Source organism: Natrix helvetica (genome assembly GCF_964273705.1).
Source record: "Natrix helvetica genome assembly, chromosome: 4".
NCBI classification, from domain to species: Eukaryota; Metazoa; Chordata; class Lepidosauria; order Squamata; family Natricidae; genus Natrix; species Natrix helvetica.
Window position 1 is genome coordinate 2,504,541 of NC_138550.1, and position 20,451 is coordinate 2,524,991.

The 20,451-nt window shown below is 48.8% G+C and overlaps 1 protein-coding gene across 2 annotated transcripts in view; it reads right to left on the reverse strand.

Annotated features, from left to right (window-relative positions):
- The window catches only part of PLEKHB1 (pleckstrin homology domain containing B1), a 36,713-nt gene that overhangs the window by 8,023 nt on the left and 8,239 nt on the right, over positions 1-20,451 (reverse strand). For both annotated transcript variants that reach the window (XM_081952908.1, XM_081952909.1), the window contains exons 3-4: positions 11,891-12,043; positions 4,687-4,789 (exon numbers count right to left, since the gene is read on the reverse strand). In XM_081952908.1, coding sequence (XP_081809034.1) covers positions 4,687-4,789; positions 11,891-12,043 — 256 coding nt within the window. The remainder of the gene's footprint in view (positions 1-4,686; positions 4,790-11,890; positions 12,044-20,451) is intronic.

The following is a 20,451-nucleotide window of genomic DNA, read 5'->3' on the forward strand; positions in this document are numbered from 1 at the left end:
CCGTTCCTTTCCTACTATCCCCTGTGAGAATAAACTATGGAAGTCGTGCAGGGGGGTCCTGAAAGTTCCACAATCGGCAACTGACTCACTTTTATGACGGTCGCTGTGTCCCGGGGTCACGTGGTCCCCTTTCGCAAAGTCCACGGGGGCTTAACAACCGTGTGACTAACCTAACAACTGCTGCGATTCACGTAACCACATGCACGTTCCTTTGTCTAAAATACATGCAATCCACTCAATTGCGGGTCAAGAATAATGACAATTTGAAATATTAGCCACTGGCTCCATTTAATCAAGCAAATTTCCGTTTTTTAAAAATTTTAGATGAATAAATTGCAATTAATCTAGAATCTGAGGCAAAGATCAAACTTCTACTTCCATGACAGGTAGTCCCTAACTTACAACAGCTCACTTAGTGACTGCTCGAAGTTACAACGGTGCTGACCAGTTGTAACACTTATGACTCCTGCAGCATTTCCAGGGTCACATGATCAAAATTCAGGCGCGTGGCAACTGACTCGTACTTCTGACGGCTGCAGTGTTCCAGGGTCATGTGATCACCCTTTGCGACCTTCTGTCCATGGGGAAGCCAGATTCGCTTAACAACCGTGTTACTAACAGAACAACTGCAGTGGTTCGCTTAACCACTGGAGCAAGGAAGGTCGTAAAATGAGGCAAAATTCTCTTTAACAGCCGTCTCACATAGGAACATAAAGTTGGGCTCAAGTGTGATCGTATGTCGAGGACTATCTACCCTGGAACAGTTTTTCTCACCCATCGCAACTTGAAGAAATGTGGATGTCAACTCCCCAGAATTCCCCAGCATAGCATCAATTGCATAACTGGCTGGAGAGTTCTGGGAAGTTGAAGTCCACACATCTTCAAACTTCCAAGGCTGAGGAACACTGGTACAGAGTCTCCTACTTGAGCAGGGGGGTTGGACTAGATGACCTCCAAGGTCCCTCCCAGCCTTAGGATTCCATGTAAGCCTTGTCCAATGCACCAGCTTTTCTATGGGTGGAATCCATGACGGCCCCACCAGAAAGAGTCTGAGCTGGAAATCCCTGGGCTGGTGAAGCTCTGCATTAGGGTTGAAAGTGTTCCTCAAACAGAGAACAGATTAACCAAGTTGGAAGGGACCTTATAAATCATCTAGTCCAGCCCCCGCAACCCAAGCAGGAGACCCTACACCACTGCTGACAGATGGCAGTCCAGTCTCTTCTTGAAAGCTTCAGTGGCGAAGCTCCCACAACTTCTGAAGGCAAATTCTGTTCCATTGGTTGATTGCTCTCAGAAAAATTTCTCCTTATTTCCAGGTTGAATCTCTCCTTGGTCAGTTTCCATCCATTATTCCTTGTCTGGCCTTCGGGTGCCTTGGAAAAAATAGGTTAGCCTCCTCCTCTCTGTGGCAGCCCCTCAAATATTGGAAGATGCTCTCCTGTCTCCCCTGGTCCTTCTCTTACCAAGACCAGCCATGCCCAGTTCCTGCAACCGTCCATCGTATGTTTCAGCCTCCAGTCCCCTCATCATCCTGGTTGCTCTTCTCTGCATTCTTTCTAGAGTCTCCACATCTTCTTTATGGCGTGGTGACCCAAACTGGATGCAGTACTCTAGGTGTTGCCTTACTAAGGCTTTACACCTTAGCACCTCCCTTGATCTTGATTGTAGCCCTCTGTTAATTGCATTGGCTTTTTTGGCTACTGCCGCACGTGGCTGGCTCCTATTTAACTGGTGGTCCACTAAGGCTCCAAGGTCCCTCTCCCAGTCACTGCTATTAAGCCTGGTCTCACCCAGTCTATATGGGTACTTTTCACCTCCAGTCCCCTAATCCTCTTGGTTGCTCTTCTCTGCAGTCTTTCGAGAGTCTCAACATCTTTTTTACATCATGGTGACCAAAAGTGGACGCAGGACTCTAGGTGTGGTCTTACTAAGGCTTTATAGAGAGCTTCCCCAAACGACAAGTGAGAATGTCAAGACCTTTCATCCACCTTTTGCTCATCTCGGTGACATAGCTGGGAGCCCTCCTCGAGGGAGATTATCTTAATCCTGGCTCCACCGTGACCTCAAGGTCACCGGAGGCTTTCAAAGCATCTTGAATCACAGGTCTAAGCAGGATTAGCCGAGATGTCACCCTCCTGCCACCTCCGGTTAGTCCTGGAGGGTGATCAGCATGCCTATTGCTGCCGAGGTTGCCTAATGCGCTGAAGGGGCTCATTCGAAGCCATCCATTCCTGTTGTGGCCCAGCAGGAGCCGTTGGAGCTGCCACCAGACTCCGACAGTGAGGGGCCTTCTGAGTCAGCTCTGGAAGATGTGGAGGACCCTGGACAGGATTCCGACTCCGAGCAGGGATCAGAGAGGCTGGTTGGCCACCAGGAGGCGCCTGAGGCATGGAGCAGTGGTGAAAGCCAAAGGGAGTGTGCTCCTGACGTCATGCCTTGGAGCAGTGGGGAGGAGACAAGGGAGTTGGTCCTGGACGCCCGGAAACGAAGGGCTGATAGACGTAGAGAACAACTACGCAGTTACAGGGGATAATTGGACCCAGGTGGTTGTAATTAGGCTCCTCTCAAGATAGTATTTAAGGAGGGACTTTCCTGGAGGCTGGTTGCAGAGTTCAACTTATCTACCAACGGTGGACAAGTGTTCTCGTGCCCATGTCTTATCTTGGAAGTCTGGATTGCTGCCAAGGTCTAGTCAGTGTGTTAATTTACTGTGAATAAACCGTCTGGCAGTATCCTTGTCTTGGAGTGCTTTGGTGTACGAAGAGGGGGGTCAGAACACATTCCTGTGCTGGTTGCCTGCCTTCACGGGTATATGTTTTAAGGTATCATATGACACTTTCACATTATATAGGGAAAATAGGGTCAATTTATTCTCCAAAGCTCCCGAAGGCAGGACAAGAAGCAACAGGTGGAAACTAACCAAGGAGAGAAGCAAACTAGAACTAAGGAGGAATTTCATGACAGTTAGAACAATTAATTAGTGGAAGGTCTTGTCTCCAGAAGCTGTGGGTGCTCCAACATTGGAAGTTTTTAAGAAGAGACTGGATAGCCATTGGTCTGAACGGCATAGGGTTTCTTGCTTGAGCAGGGGGTTGGACTAAAAGACCTCTAAGGTCCCTTCCTGTTATTCTGTTTTTGTTGTTGTTAGTTGCAAAATCATGTCTGACCCATCACCACCCCACGGACCACGTTCCTCCAGGCCTTCCTGTCCTCTCCCATCCTCTGGAGTCCATTCAAGCTCACGCCGACTGCTTGGGTGACTCCATCCAGCCACCTCCTTCTCTATCGCTCCCTTCTTCTTCTTTTGCCCTCCATCGTTCCCAGCATGAGGCTCTTCTCCAGGGAGTCCTTCTTCCTTCTCATCAGGTGGCCAAAGTCTTTGAGTTTCCTCTTCAGGATCTGGCCTTCTAAAGAGCAGTCAAGGTTGATCTCCTCTAGGACTGACCGGTTGGATGGTCTTGCAGTCCAAGGGACTCAATGCAGGCGTCTTCTTCTCCAGCACCAGAGTTCAAAGGCCTCCATTCTTTGGCCCTCAGCCTTCCTTATGGTCCAATATATTAGACGTCTCCAAATTTAGCAACGTTAAATCTTGTGAACTTCAACTCCCAGAATTCCCTAGCCAGCCATGATTGCCATAAGGAAGGCCTCCATTCTTTGGCGCTCAGCCTTCCTTATGGTCCAACTTCCACAGCCATCCATGGCAACTGGGAAAACCATAAACCTTGACTAGACGCACTTTTGTTGGCAGGGTGAGGTCTCTGCTTTTTAGGATGCTGTCTAGATTTGCCATCCATCGCTTTCCTCCCCAGGAGCAAGCGTCTTTATTCTGTTATAGCTTACTAAAAACGAGTAAAATGCAAAACACAGAATATAAAATCTGAAATCTTAGAAGATTGCCAACCTATACCCAAGTTGCCAATACAGGTCGTCCTCGAAGTATGACCATAACTGAGCCTAACATTCCTGTTGCTACGTGAGACAGCTGTGAGCCGCGCGACCATTGGAAGCTTTTAACAAAGCTTTTTAAAGCATTTTTTTCCCTGCCTGTTCGCCTTACCGATTCGGCCCTATCTGTTGGGCCAAACCAGGCCGAACCGGGAGGATTTCACCCCTGTGCCTAACGCATGCTTTGCGCGCGTGCACCTTTTAAGCTTAAAAACTTACCTTCTATGTCAGCGCTGGTGAGTAAAACAGCTGACAGGAGCAACCCGCTGTGCCACGCAAATCAGCTGAGGTAAAATACGGAAATGTAGGACAGGGGCAGGTGGGCGGGGCCAACTGCTCACTGGAACTACCACTTCGCCCGAACCGGTATGAACCGGCTGAATCCCACCCCCGGGTGTATCGGTGCCTGCCGGGAGCACCAGGTACCATTCCGGTACGGTGCTCCGGAGAGTCCACCTGTCCGCCCGCGCTCCTTACCGGTATTTGAAGTTTTCGGGGCTTCCGCACAGGTGCACAGAGCGTACGGCGCCTGTGCGATGCTCCGCCGAGCAGTTGGAGCATCATGGAGGTGTCACGGGTGGTAAATATGCATGCGCGCACTGCCCACATTCATGTGGTGGGCGCCCAGTCCCATTGCACCGTATCGGTTGCAACAGGATCCAGAATCCACCAGTGCTTCAACCCCAGGCCTATGGCTGACATCTTGATATTTCTGACCCTCCCTGAGGACCCACAACTTACAACGCATCGTCTTCGCTCTCCGCACACAGCATGGTCTTGGGGCCATCCCTTTGCACGACACACATCAGGCACTCGCGGGTTTTCCCTTCCGGAGGCTGGATATCTATAAAGACAGGAGAGGGGACATAAGCAGAGACCTCTTTCTATTTCTATCCCAAGTTTCTAGGCCTCAAGATCTTGAGCTTGGATTAGCTCAACGGGGGTCATCTTAAACAAGATGGGACTTTTCCCCTAACCTTGTCTGCTGGTCGTTAAAGCTGGGTGGGAAACGCTGATCAAAACATGTCGGGATATTATTACGAATGGAGTTTTTTCATTATTTCACCTGGGATCAACATCGGATTCCAACAGTCTTGGAATTAATCAGAGAAAATTATTGCGGGAAAACCTGCAGGAAAGACTCCCTGGGTGCCATAAGTATGAGCCAGTTGCCAAGCACCTGAATTTTGATCATCGTTTGGGAGGATCTTGAGGTCAGCATTAAAAAGGATTCAGGTACCCACAAGTGTTAGAAATTGCTGGTTGAGGAATTCTGGGAGTTGAAGTCCACCCAGCTTAAAGTTGCCGAGTTTGAGAAACACTGCTTTAGAGCATCAGGTTGTTCAGATCAGCAGAGTTGGAAGGGACCTTGGAGGTTATCTAGTCCAACCTCTTGCCCAAGCAGGAGACCCTACACCATTTCTGACAGATGGAGTCCAGTCTCTTCTTGAAAGCCTCCAGGAATAAAGCTCCCACAACCTACAAAGGCAACTTCTATTCCATTGAATACTGATGAACAGAGTTGGAAGGGACCTTGGAGGTCATCTAGTCCAACCCCCAACGCCAAAAGCAGGAGACCTTACACCATTTCTGACGGAGGGCAGTCCAGTCTCTCCTTGAAAGCTTCCAGGGATGAAGCTTCCACAACTTCTGAAGGCAACTATTATTCTATTGAATGTAGATTAACAGAGTTGGAAGGGACCTTGTAGGCCATCTAGTCCAACCCCCACCGCCCAAGTAGGAGACCCTACACCATTGCTGACAGATGGCAGTCCAGTCTCTCCTTGAAAGCTTCCAGGGATGAAGCTTCCACAACTTCTGAAGGCAACTATTATTCTATTGAATGTAGATTAACAGAGTTGGAAGGGACCTTGTAGGCCATCTAGTCCAACCCCCACCGCCCAAGTAGGAGACCCTACACCATTGCTGACAGATGGCAGTCCAGTCTCTCCTTGAAAGCTTCCAGGGATGAAGCTTCCACAACTTCTGAAGGCAACTATTATTCTATTGAATGTAGATTAACAGAGTTGGAAGGGACCTTGTAGGCCATCTAGTCCAACCCCCACCGCCCAAGCAGGAGACCTTACACCATTTCTGACGGAGGGCAGTCCAGTCTCTCCTTGAAAGCTTCCAGGGATGAAGCTTCCACAACTTCTGAAGGCAACTATTATTCTATTGAATGTAGATTAACAGAGTTGGAAGGGACCTTGTAGGCCATCTAGTCCAACCCCCACCGCCCAAGTAGGAGACCCTACACCATTGCTGACAGATGGCAGTCCAGTCTCTTCTTGAAAGCCTCCAGGGATGAAGCTTCCACAACTTCTGAAGGCAAATTCTGTTCCATGGGTTGAATGTTCTCACTGTCAGAAAATTTCTCCTTATTTCCAGGTTGAATCTCTCCTGGATCAGTTTCCATCCATTAGTCCTTGTCTGGTCTTCGGGTGCCCGCTCCTCTCTGGGGCAGCCCCTCAAATATTGGAAGATGCTCTCCTGTCTCCTCTGGTCCTTCTCTTCCCTAGACTAGCCAGGCCCAGTTCCTACAACTGCCCATCGTATGTTTTAGCCTCCAGTCCCTTCATCATCCTGGTTGCTCTTCTCTGCACTCTTTCTAGAGTCTCCACATCTTTTCTATGATGTGGTGACCAAAACTGGATGCAGGACTCCAGGTGTGGCCTTACTAAGGCTTTATATAGAATTCATTAGAATTCTTTATTTTTCTTATTATTAGATTGAATATACAGGTAGTCCAGCTAACAACTACAATTCAGCCCCAAATTTCTGCTGGCAAACAAGACAATTGTGTAGGTGAATTTTGCCCTATTTTGCGACATTTCTTGCCATCGTTGTTCCGTCAATCGCTGCAGCTGTCAAGTTAGTAACACGGTCGTTAAGTGAACCTAGCTTCCTCATTGACTTGACTCGTCAGAAGGTCGCAAAAGGGGACCACCTAACACCGTGTCATAAATATGAATCAGTTGCCAAGCATTCTCATTTTGATCACGTGAGTCTGGGGATGTTGCAACGGTCGTAAGAGCGGAAAAAACAGGTCTTGTCACTTTTTTACTGCACCGTTGTAATTTCGAATGGTCACTAAATAAACTGCTTGTAAGTTGAGGACTACCTGCAGCTTTGAAAATAAAAGTTGTTGTTGTTGTACTTGGGTGGGTGTTTTTAAAGCAAAAAACGCCTTCCGGGAGGAACTGCTGCTGGCCCAAATGTCTCTAAAGCAGGGGTGTCCAAACTTGGGAACTTTAAGACTTGTGGACTTCAACTCCCAGAATTCCCCAGCCAGCATGGCTGGCTGGGGAATTCTGGGAGTTGAAGTCCACAAGTCTTAAAGTTCCCAAGTTTGGACACCCCTGCTCTAAAGCAATCCGCCTTGTCTGTTGCAACCCAAGAGAGTCCCAGCATAATTAGGACCTCGGGGAAGAGTTGTCGAAATAACTCTTGAGTCACAGCGAAACAAACAGCACCAGATTAGTAAGAAGCACTGGGGGATGCCCCGGGGGACACACCACAACATCCAAACAAGGGCTGTCAGGCTGACCCCAGAGGACCAAAACCTTAGTCTGTATGGTACACGCAACACAGAAGTTTGTTGCCTCCCAGGAAATGTTCATTCAGAGAGGCTGAAAAACAAGTGAAGACTTGAGCTCTTGTTGTGGCCAGAAGAGCTGGCGCCAGACTCAGACAGTGAGGAGGTTGGGGAGGAACATGGGCCAGTCCTGGAGTCTGGGGAAGGCGGGGGAATTCCACTACTGGCCCAACCGGTAGTGGAATTCAGGCCTGCGTTGCAGAACCGGCAGTGACCCAGGCCTGCTACCCCCCCGAACCAGTTCCCTCGCTGCCACTTAGCCTCGCACACATGCGCAGCGCATGTCTGATGCACGGGTTGCAAACTGACAGTAACGCCGGCAGCAACCCACTCCTGGAAGGCTCTGATGAGTGCTCTGTGTCAGAGGCAGAGATGGGCCCAGGGCCGTCCGACAGTTATCAGCTGCCTTCGGAGTCGGAGATCAGTGGGGCAGAAGAACAGCTGAAGCGTGTTCCCAGTGTGCGCATGCGCAGAGCTGCCAGGAGAAGGGAACGACTAAGGAACAGGGGTCGACTTGGGAGTAAGGCCACAGGTGGACGGTGAATGGCCCCTCCCAGAGGGAATAAAAGAGGAACGAAAGGGGAGTGGAGTTTGCAGGAGACCATGAGTTCCATTCATGAGGGTGAAGATCTGTTCCTGACTTCTTGCCAAGTAGTTGCCGCTACAGCTTGGCGTTTAGAAGATATCAGCCTGGCAGCTCTCCAAGCCTGATCAAGGTCTGTGGTTGTGAAATCTAATGAAAGACTCTTGGCCGGGACTTTACTGGAGAGGAATTCCCTTTAACCTGAATAAAAGAGGTTTTATTGGGACGGGACTCACACCGCAGGTCACCCCTACTGGTTCGACTGAACCGTCCTGAACAGGCTGAATGCCACTTCTGCCTCTAATATTAAAAAAGTGCCAACAACCTTGGATTTCAATCTTTGCTGTTATAGAAGCCAGGAAACAGCTGAACCTGGACTCATATCTTTTTTTCTTGTTCCAGAAATGTCATTTTAAACTTCTACTCTATTGAAATTGCACAGGGTGGTCGAAGGAAGGAAATAAATCTGCCTCCTGACAGAAGGACTCTCTCAAATACGTCCTGCCTTACAACAACTGCATCACACCCACACCAATAAAATCCAACTAGAAATTGGGAGGATTTGTTTGCAAATCTCTCAAGCAAGGCTGGGAGATGGGTTCTCAGCACCACCCTCCTGGATAAAATCCAGAATATATGTATACTAGCTGAATACCCATGCTTCGCTACGAAACTATGTGATCGGCCCTGATAAACTGACACTTAAAGCTTGAAAATTAATGAATAGTTACAATTGGGCTTGATAAATTGACACTTAAAGCTTGAAAATTAATGTAGAATGTGTCACTCCTTAGCATCAGAGCGTGTTAATATAAGGCAACTGGCAGTTAGAACAGAGTTCTTTTCAGGTGGGGAGGGGGAGTAGACTGTCTAACGTCCCAGCCCACAGGCCAGATAAGTCACGTGTTGGCCATGCCTATGTAAGGCAACTGGCAGTTGGAACAGAGTTCCTTTCAGTTGGGGAGGGGGAGTAGAACGTCTAACTCCTTAGCATCGACGTGTGTTAATATAATACTGTATAAGAAATACATATATATATAAGATATCTATATATTTGCAGACGAAACCCAGCTGAAACCATTACTTCCCGCAAAGTCTTTTCAGCTTGGATGCCCATCAGGCAGCAAAGCGAGATGAATGAACGGCTAGGAGGTGATTGGACCGTGCCCATCAATATCCTGGAATTGACACACACACACACAAACATACAAAACAAGGGAAGCAAGAATTAGCTGCAGGCTGGCGAACAACTGGCCATTGTTCCTTTAGCACTGCTGGCAGTTGTGTTGGTGTCAGATGAAAGAATCCACTATTTCGACTTGCTGTGTCCCTCCATTGTGTCGGAAGGGGACATTTGGGGTGATTCAGCCCCGTGCCGCCAGGACCACAAAAGAAATGTAGGCAAATCACAAGGATGGTGCTCCATCAATGGAGGTTTTTAAGAAGAGACTGGACAAGTATTTGTCTGGAATGATATGGGGTCTCCTGTCTGAGCAAGGGGTTGGACTAGAAGACCTCCAAGGTCCCTTCCGACTCTGTCATTATTCTGTTATCTATTATTCTCTTATCTGTTATTCAATAAGAAAGGGAGGGGTTCGCTTTAGAGCCCCCAAGGGTATAAGTAGTTGGGAGGAGGGCCAGCTTGAGCAACACAATAATCATTTTCTAATTATTATTAATAATAATTCTAATATTAATAATTAATAATTATTAGATTTATAAGGCCGCCCAATCGAAAAGGCTCTAGGCATTGTGCAAAGCAAAATTTATAAGAAATAGGCCCAGTTAAGGTGACTTACAACTATACCTTCACTGACTGAAGTTACAACGGCACTTAAATAAATGGCTTATGACCATTTTTCACACTAATGACCATTACAGCATTCTGACGCTTGGCCACTGACTCATATTTATGACGGTTGCAACCTTCTGACCAGCAAAGTCAGTGGGGAATCCTGATTCGCTTAACAACCATCTTACTAACTTAACAACTGCAGGGATTCACTTAAAGAAAAGGTTGTAAAACGGTTGCAAAGCTCACTTAGCAACTGTCTCGCTTAAGGGTGGAAATTCTGGTCCCAATCGTGGTCGTAAGTCGAGGACCACCTGAACCACAGGAAACCTAAAGCAGAGATGTGATAATGCCCCCATAAAATACCACCACCCAACATACGTGCACCAGATGTGCAAGGCACAAGGACGTTATTGTGGCCTTTTCATGAGGATGTCACTGTGCCTTGGGCCACCATATTGGCAATACTGGGGTGGTTGTTATAATTTGAGGTTTTCTTTGCATCAGTCGCTTTCGAGAGAAAAAGAGTTTTAGTCCCCAAACCTTCTTCCAAGACAAACTCTACACTGCCTGGGTTCAAATGCAAGAATTACCGAAAATATTGAATATTGCATTCAGTTTTGGTCACACTATAAAAATGATCTTGAGACTCTGGAGAGGAGAGAGGAGCAACTAAGATGATTAGAAGATGATTAGGGGCCTGGAGGCTCAAACACATAAAAGATATTGGGTGTGTCTAATTTAATGAAAAGAAGGACTTGGGGTGACATGATAGCAGTCTTCCAATATTTGAGGGGCTTCCACAAAGAAGAAGGGGGGTTCAACCTTTTATCCAAGGCACCTGAAGGCAGGACAAGAAACAATAGATGGAAACTAATCAAGGAGAGAAGCAACCTGGAATTAAGGAGAAACATCCTGACAGTGAGAACAATTAACCAGGGGGACTGCTTGCCACCAGATGTTGTGGATGCTCCAACATTGGAGGCTTTTAAGAAGAGACTGGGCAGCCCTTTATCCAGAATGGTGAAAGGTCTCCTGCTTGAGCAGGGGTTGGACTAGAAGATCTCTGAGGTCCCTTCCAGCTCTATTCTGAATTGAATTGGGTATATATCTAGTTTGGTGAAAAGTAGGTGACATGACAGCAGTCTTCCAATATTTGAGGGGCTGCCCCAAAGAAGAGGGGGTCAAGCTATTCTCCAAGGCACCGGAAGGCAGGACAAGAAGCAACGGATGGAAATTAATCAAGGAGAGAAGCAACCTCAAATTAAGGAGAAATTTCTTGACAGTGAGGACAATTAACCAGTGGAACGGCTTGCCACCAGATGTTGTGGATGCTCCAACATTGGAGGCTTTTAAGAAGAGACTGGGCAGCCCTTTATCCACAATGGTGAAAGGTCTCCTGCTGGAGCAGGGGGTTGGACTAGATGACCTCTGAGGTCCACTCCAACTCTGGTATTCTGTTTCTGGATATGTCTAGTTTAATGAAAAGAAGGACTAGGGGTGACATGATGGCAGGAAATGGAAGAACTGTTTTGTCAGGGAACTGAGGTGTGCAAATGAAGTTCAGAGACACTGACAAGAACTTGTAGTTTTATATAAATAAATATATTTTATAACCATATGCAGCAAACTAGATGCTCAGCTAACAGGAGCATCGTGAGGTAAATCAACACAGCGGGGGAACATCGTGAGGTAAAGAGAGCAAACAGAAGAAAAAGAAAGGCGGGAAAGAAGGGAACCTCCCCTTCCACACCCACAGCAACCAATCACAGCGCAGATTGCCTCATGCAGGAGCCAGCCCTCTCCAATCAATCAAATACACCACCACCCCCGCGCTCCAGCTACCTAATTTAAATACGGTAGCATGTATCCTTCTGTGGTGGTCTCACAGTCTTGAGAACTAGAAACTTAGTTTAAGAACAAAGGGTGGGCTTTGTGAAAAAAAGACCCAGCTGGTGACCCCAAGCCTACTCACCGCGGCATTCGCGGCCTGTCCTGACGTCCCGGCAGTTGGATCTGATGTTAATTCTTCCGTCCATTTCACGGCCGGTATCATCTTGGTAGTAGACGAGGCTGCCGTCGGCCCACAGCACAAACCAGTTCTTTTTCCAGCGTCGCAAAATAGAACCTGACCAAGGCCAAGGCGGCAAAAGAATTGAGAAAAATGGGAAAATTGGACAGGAGTCCTCGACTTACAACCGTTCATTTAATGACCAAAGTTGCCATGGCAGTGAAAAAAGTGACTTATGACCATTTTTCACACTAACAGCTTCCCCGTGTGAATGTGATCAAAATTAGGATGCAACTAACTCGTATTTATGACGGTTGCAGCGTCCCAGGTTCACGCGATCCCCTTTTGCGACTTTCCGACAAGCAAACTCAATGGGGAAGCCGGATTCACTTAACGACCGTGTTACTCACTTAACAACTGCAGTGATTCCCTTAAGAACTGTGGCAGGAAGGTCTGTAAAATGAGGCAAAACTCACTTAACAGCTGTCTCAGCAACAGAAATTCTGTGCTCAATTGTGGTCATAAGTCGAGGACTACCTGTAGAAGGCCTTGTGGTTTTCATGCCAGCAAAAATTCATCCATTTTTTTTCATTATAGAGTACTAGACATACATACATACATACATACATACATACATACATACATACATACATACATACATACATACATATATATATATAAATAAAAATATAAAAAAATATAAAAAATAAAATTCTCACTTAGCAATCCACATTCTTAAATTTCCACTAGGGAGAAAAATAAAAAATCAATCATTCACACACACACACACACAGTGTGAAAAACAGTCAATCATTTTTCTCAATGCCACTGTAACTTGGTATGGTCACTAAACGGATGGTTGTAAATCAAGAACTGCCTGTATATCAGAGAGTGAGATGGGCCATTTGTGAATTTGATCAATAAAAACATAAAATATGCTTTGATCGAACACAGGCACGAGCCCATTTAAGGACGTACCTTGTGGCATTGAGAGTGGCCAAATGCCAATATTGTGCCACTCTCATTGCATCCGCAAAGAACCGCCCTGCCGCCCTGTTTCGGGTGTCCCGCTCCCTCTTGTTTCAGAGGCCGCGGGAGGCCCCTCTACAGGGCAGAGCAGAGGAATTTGGGAAATATCTGCAGGATAAAATCGCTCAAATCCGGAAGGATTGGGTCCCTGTCAGTGGTTCAATGGAGACGTCCGTGGCGAGTCTTGAGGAATCGACCTGGGAGGAGTTTGACTTGGTTGCCATCGAGGATTTGGACAGAATGCGTGGACGACTGCGACCCACCACATGTTTATTGGACCCGTGCCCCTCCTGGCTTGTACTGGCATCCTGGGAGGTTACACGAGACTGGCTCCTGGGCCTAGTGAACGCTTCGTTGAGCGAGGGGTCTCTCCCGGCCGCCTTGAAAGAGGCGGTGGTGAGACCCTTGCTCAAGAAGCCTTCCCTGGACCCTCTGGAGCTGGCCAATTATCATCCTGTCTCCAACCTTCCCTTTTTGGCGAAGGTTGTAGAGAGTGTGGTGGCTTACCAGTTTCCACGACATCTGGAGGAAAATGATTATCTAGACCCACGCCAGTCCGGCTTCCGCCCCGGTCACAGCACGGAGACGGCCTTGGTCACGTTGGTGGATGATCTCTGGAGGGCCAGAGATAGAGGTTGCTCCTCTATCCTGGTCCTATTAGACCTCTCGGCGGCTTTTGATACCATCGACCATGGTATCCTGCTGCGCCGGCTGGAGGGGTTGGGGGTCCGGGGCACCGTTTTGCGGTGGTTCGGCTCCTACCTTTCTGGCCGGACGCAGCGTGTGTTGGCAGGGGAGGAGAGGTCGACCCTACGCCCCCTTACTTGTGGGGTACCACAGGGGTCGGTCCTCTCGCCACTCCTGTTCAACACATATATGAAGCCGCTGGGTGAGATCATCCGTGGTTTCGGGGTGGGATATCATCTGTACGCTGATGATACTCAGCTGTACTTTTCCACCCTGAACCACCCCAACGAGGCCGTCGAAGTGATGTCCCGGTGTGTGGAAGCCGTACGGGTCTGGATGGATGACAACCGACTCAAACTCAACCCCTCCAAGACGGATTGGCTGTGGGTACCAGCTCCCCGGTTCAGCCAATTAATTCCATCATTGGCCATCGGGGGCATCCAACTCGCCCCCGTGGAGTGGGTGCGCAATTTGGGCGTCCTCCTGGATGCCCGGCTGTCCATGGATGACCATGTGACGGCCGTGGCAAGGGGGGCGTTCCACCAGGTTCGCCTGGTGCGCCAATTGCGCCCCCTACTGGACCGGGACGCCTTACGCACGGTCACTCATGCGCTGGTGACGTCTCGCTTGGACTACTCTAACGCTCTCTACATGGGGCTTCCCTTGAAATGCACCCGGAGGCTACAGTTGGTCCAGAACGCAGCCGCGCGGGTAATTATGGGGAGTACTAGGTACTCCCATGTGACACCGTTCCTGCGCGAGCTGCACTGGCTTCCTGTAGTCTATCGGGTGCGTTTCAAGGTTTTGATAACGATCTTCAAAGCGCTCCATGGCTCAGGACCTAGTTACTTGCGGGATCGTATTCTGCCCCATACATCCCTGCGACCAATCCGCTCGCACAGAGAGGGTCTCCTCCAGGTGCCGTCCACCAGGCAGTGCCGGGGGGCGGTGCCTAGGAGTAGAGCCTTCTCTGTGGCGGGCCCAGCCCTGTGGAATGACCTCCCCCCGGATATTAGAACTACCTCTGACCTCCGCTCCTTCCGTGTAAAGCTCAAGACCCACCTTTTCCAAGTAGCTGGCCTGGCTCAACTTTGATCCAACTATATCGCTCCTGACGGGTTTTTTATTTGGGGTATTTTAATTGTATTCAATTATTTAGGGGTTTTTAAACATTGTGTTTTTCATTGTTTTTTATTCATCAGCTCACCTCCTCCTTGTATATGTATATGTCTTGGTATACGTTTTTGTTATATGTATGTTTGTCTATATATTTATTTCCTATGTTTTATTGTACGCCGCCCCGAGTCCTTCGGGAGAGGGTGCGGCTAAGAAATAAATATTTATTATTATTATTATTATTATAAAATATAAGGTTTTTCCCCCACAGTATGGGTGGTCCTCAGCTTACAACCACAACTGAGCCCAAAATTTGAGACATTTGTAAAGTGAATTTTGTCCCATTACTTGCCACAGCTGTTAAACGGATCATTGCAGTTTTTAAGTTAGTAACACGGTTCTTAAATGAATCTGGTTTCCCCGTTGACTTTGTCGGAAGGTCACAAAAAGGGATCACGTGATACTGCAATGGTCATAAATATGAGTCAGATGCCAACAGCATCCGAATTTTGATCATGTGACCAAGGGGATGCCACAACGATTATGGGTGTGGAAAAATGGTCATGTCACATTTCTCAGTGCTGTTGTAACTTTGAATGGTGCTAAATGAACTGTTGTAAGTCGAGAATTACCTGTAAGTGCTGGGTGAATGCACCATTTTAGAAATAACTAGGATAGACTAGTGGAGGTAAGAGAATAAGAAATGATACTAAATTATATTTCGGTTGACGGAAATACCATCCCAAGGAAACATAAACTGAGTTTTGAAATATACACCAACAACAATTGAAAAAGAAAGGGAGAGAGGAGGAGAAATGAAAGGGGGAAAGAAGAATAAGGAGAGGAGGATGGAAGGGAGAGAAAGAGAAAGAGAGAGGGTAGGAAGGGGAAGAGTAGGAGACAGATAAGGGAAGAAGGAAGGGGAAGAATAGGAGGAAGGAAGAAAATAGAGAAGAGAGGGAGAAAAGGGAAAGGAGAGGAGGATGGAAGGGAGAGAAAGAGGAGGAGAGAGGATAGGAAGGGGAAGAGTAGGAGAAAGGGAAGGGAAGAAGGAAGGGGAAGGAGAGGAGCAAGGAAGGAGAGAAGAGAGGGAAGGAAAAAGGAAAGGGAAAGGAGAGGAGGATGGAAGGGAGAGAAAGAGAAGGAGAGAGGTAGGAAGGGGAAGAGGAAGAGTAGGAGTAGGAGAAAGATAAGGGAAGAAGGAAGGGGAAGGAGAGGAGGAAGGAAGGAAGGAAGGAGAGGAGGGAGGGAGGGAAAAAGGAAAGGGAAAGGGGAGGAGGGTGGAAGGGGGAGAAAGAGAAGGAGAGAGGATAGGAAGGGGAAGAGTAGGAGAAAGGGAAGGGAAGAAGGAAGGGGAAGGAGAGGAGGAAAGAAGAAAGTAGAGAAGGGAGGGAGGGAGAAAAAAAAGGGAAAAGAAGGTGATGTTACAACAGGCGGAAGGGATGGTAAATAAATCAACCCAAACTGTATATTATAACCTATTAAATGGAATAACAAATGTATAAGAATGATAAAGGTAAAGAAGAATAACAATCATATGAATGTATACTTAAAATGGTATGTAAGAGAATAAAAACATAAAAAATTCTTTGGGGAAAAAAAAGAAACGGGCAATTCTCCCCACCTTGCAGACTAGGCTTTACACCTTCATGCTTGTAAATAAACCTTTTTCCGACATATAGGTTATTATCTTGCAATGCTTAAGCCCTTTAAAAGCTTGGCAAGGGTGAGTCAGACTGTTGTTCATGCATTGAGTAGTCACGCCAACACGATGCCAAGGGAGCTTAATTATTCCCCTTTGGTACAATTTATCATTATTTTATTCTGTCATTTCCTCTTTGGATTTAGGAATTTTTTTGGATTTTTTTGCCAGTGCCGCCCACTGGCAAAAAAAAAAAATACTCTAGAAAGCTCCCAGACAACAAGAAAATAGAAAACAAATTAAAAGTGATTATAAAACAATCCAAAACACCTCAAGTCATGTGCCAGCTGAGATGGTGCCATCTAAGGACAGTCCACATACAGACGGTCCTTGGTTTACAACTATTTGTTTAGTGACCATGCAAAGTGACCATGGCACTGAACAAACGCTGACACGACTGTTTTTCACACTCGTAAGAGGGGTGAAATTCAGCAGGTTCTGAAGAACCGGTAGAGGAAATTTTGAGTAGTTCGGAGAACTGGCAAATGCCACCTGTGGCTGGCCCCAGGAGTGGGATGGGAATGGGCATTTTGCAGTATCCTTCCCCTGGAGTGGGATGGGAATGGGGATTTTGCAGTATCCTTCCCCTGGAGTGGGATGGGAATGGGGATTTTGCAGTATCCTTCCCCTAGAGTGGGGAGGGAATGGGGATTTTGCAGTATCCTTCCCCTGGAGTGAGGAGGGAATGGGGATTTTGCAGTATCCTTCCCCTGGAGTGGGGAGGGAATGGGGATTTCGCAGTATCCTTCCCCTGGAGTGGGGAGGGAATGGGGATTTTGCAGTATCCTTCCCCTGGAGTGGGATGGGAATGGGGATTTTGCAGTATCCTTCCCCTGGAGTGGGGAGGGAATGGGGATTTTGCAGTATCCTTCTCCTGGAGTGGGGAGGGAATGGGGATTTTGCAGTATCCTTCCCCTGGAGTGGGGATTTTGCAGGATCCTTCCCCTGGAGTGGGGAGGGAATGGGGATTTTGCAGTATCCTTCCCCTGGAGTGGGGAGGGAATGGGGATTTTGCAGTATCCTTCCCCTGGAGTGGGGGGGAATGGGGATTTTGCAGTATCCTTCCCCTGGAGTGGGGAGGGAATGGGGATTTTGCAGTATCCTTCCCCTGGAGTGGGGAGGGAATGGGGATTTTGCAGTATCCTTCCCCTGGAGTGGGGAGGGAATGGGGATTTTGCAGTATCCTTCCCCTGGAGTGGGGAGGGAATGGCGATTTTGCAGTATCCTTCCCCTGGAGTGGGGAGGGAATGGCGATTTTGCAGTATCCTTCCCCTGGAGTGGGGAAGGAATGGAGATTTTACAGTATCCTTCCCCTGGAGTGGGGAGGGAATGGGGATTTTGCAGTATCCTTCCCCTGGAGTGGGGAGGGAATGGCGATTTTGCAGTATCCTTCCCCTGGAGTGGGGAGGGAATGGCGATTTTGCAGTATCCTTCCCCTGGAGTGGGGAGGGAATGGCGATTTCGCAGTATTCTTCCCCTGGAGTGGGGAGGGAATGGGGATTTCGCAGTATCCTTCCCCTGGAGTGGGGAGGGAATGGGGATTTTGCAGTGTCCTTCCCTGGAGTGGGGAGGGAATGGGGATTTCGCAGTATCCTTCCCCTGGAGTGGGGAGGGAATGGGGATTTTGCAGTATCCTTCCCCTGGAGTGGGGAGGGAATGGCGATTTTGTAGTATCCTTCTCCCGGAGTGGGGAGGGAATGGGGATTTTGCAGTATCCTTCCCCTGGAGTGGGGAGGGAATGGGGATTTTGCAGTATCCTTCCCCTGGAGTGGGGAGGGAATGGGGATTTTGCAGTATCCTTCCCCTGGAGTGGGGAAGGAATGGAGATTTTACAGTATCCTTCCCCTGGAGTGGGGAGGGAATGGCGATTTTGCAGTATCCTTCCCCTGGAGTGGGGAGGGAATGGGGATTTTGCAGTATCCTTCCCCTGGAGTGGGGAAGGAATGGAGATTTTACAGTATCCTTCCCCTGGAGTGGGGAGGGAATGGGGATTTTGCAGTATCCTTCCCCTGGAGTGGGGAGGGAATGGCGATTTTGCAGTATCCTTCCCCTGGAGTAGGGAGGGAATGGCGATTTCGCAGTATCCTTCCCCTGGAGTGGGGAGGGAATGGGGATTTCGCAGTATCCTTCCCCTGGAGTGGGGAGGGAATGGGGATTTTGCAGTGTCCTTCCCTGGAGTGGGGAGGGAATGGGGATTTCGCAGTATCCTTCCCCTGGAGTGGGGAGGGAATGGGGATTTTGCAGTATCCTTCCCCTGGAGTGGGGAGGGAATGGCGATTTTGCAGTATCCTTCTCCCGGAGTGGGGAGGGAATGGGGATTTTGCAGTATCCTTCCCCTGGAGTGGGGAGGGAATGGGGATTTTGCAGTATCCTTCCCCTGGAGTGGGGAGGGAATGGGGATTTTGCAGTATCCTTCCCCTGGAGTGGGGAAGGAATGGAGATTTTACAGTATCCGTCCCCTGGAGTGGGGAGGGAATGGCGATTTTGCAGTATCCTTCCCCTGGAGTGGGGAGGGAATGGGGATTTTGCAGTATCCTTCCCCTGGAGTGGGGATTTTGCAGTATCCTTCCCCTAGAGTGGGGAGGGAATGGGGATTTTGCAGTATCCTTCCCCTGGAGTGGGGGGGAATGGGGATTTTGCAGTATCCTTCCCCTGGAGTGGGGAGGGAATGGGGATTTTGCAGTATCCTTCCCCTGGAGTGGGGAGGGAAGGGGGATTTTGCAGTATCCTTCCCCTGGAGTGGGGAGGGAAGGGGGATTTTGCAGTATCCTTCCCCTGGAGTGGGGAGGGAATGGGGATTTTGCAGTATCCTTCCCCTGGAGTGGGGAGGGAATGGGGATTTTGCAGTATCCTTCCCCTGGAGTGGGGAGGGAATGGGGATTTTGCAGTATCCTTCCCCTGGAGTGAGGAGGGAATGGGGATTTTGCAGTATCCTTCCCCTGGAGTGAGGAGGGAATGGGGATTTTGCAGTATCCTTCCCCTGGAGTGGGGAGGGAACTGGAGTGAGGAGGAAATGGGGATTTTGCAGTATCCTTCTCCTGGAGTGAGGAGGGAATGGGGATTTTGCAGTACCCTTCCCCTGGAGTGGGGATTTTGCAGGATCCTTCCCCTGGAGTGGGGAGGGAATGGGGATTTTGCAGTATCCTTCCCCTGGAGTGGGGAGGGAATGGGGATTTTGCAGTATCCTTCCCCTGGAGTGGGGGGGAATGGGGATTTTGCAGTATCCTTCCCCTGGAGTGGGGAGGGAATGGGGATTTTGCAGTATCCTTCCCCTGGAGTGGGGAGGGAATGGGGATTTTGCAGTATCCTTCCCCTGGAGTGGGGAGGGAATGGGGATTTTGCAGTATCCTTCCCCTGGAGTGGGGAGGGAATGGGGATTTTGCAGTATCCTTCCCCTGGAGTGGGGAGGGAATGGGGATTTTGCAGTATCCTTCCCCTGGAGTGGGGAGGGAATGGCGATTTTGCAGTATCCTTCCCCTGGAGTGGGGAGGGAATGGCGATTTTGCAGTATCCTTCCCCTGGAGTGGGGAAGGAATGGAGATTTTACAGTATCCTTCCCCTGGAGTGGGGAGGGAATGGGGATTTTGCAGTATCCTTCCCCTGGAGTGGGGAGGGAATGGCGATTTTGCAGTATCCTTCCCCTGGAGTGGGGAGGGAATGGCGATTTTGCAGTATCCTTCCCCTGGAGTGGGGAGGGAATGGCGATTTCGCAGTATTCTTCCCCTGGAGTGGGGAGGGAATGGGGATTTCGCAGTATCCTTCCCCTGGAGTGGGGAGGGAATGGGGATTTTGCAGTGTCCTTCCCTGGAGTGGGGAGGGAATGGGGATTTCGCAGTATCCTTCCCCTGGAGTGGGGAGGGAATGGGGATTTTGCAGTATCCTTCCCCTGGAGTGGGGAGGGAATGGCGATTTTGTAGTATCCTTCTCCCGGAGTGGGGAGGGAATGGGGATTTTGCAGTATCCTTCCCCTGGAGTGGGGAGGGAATGGGGA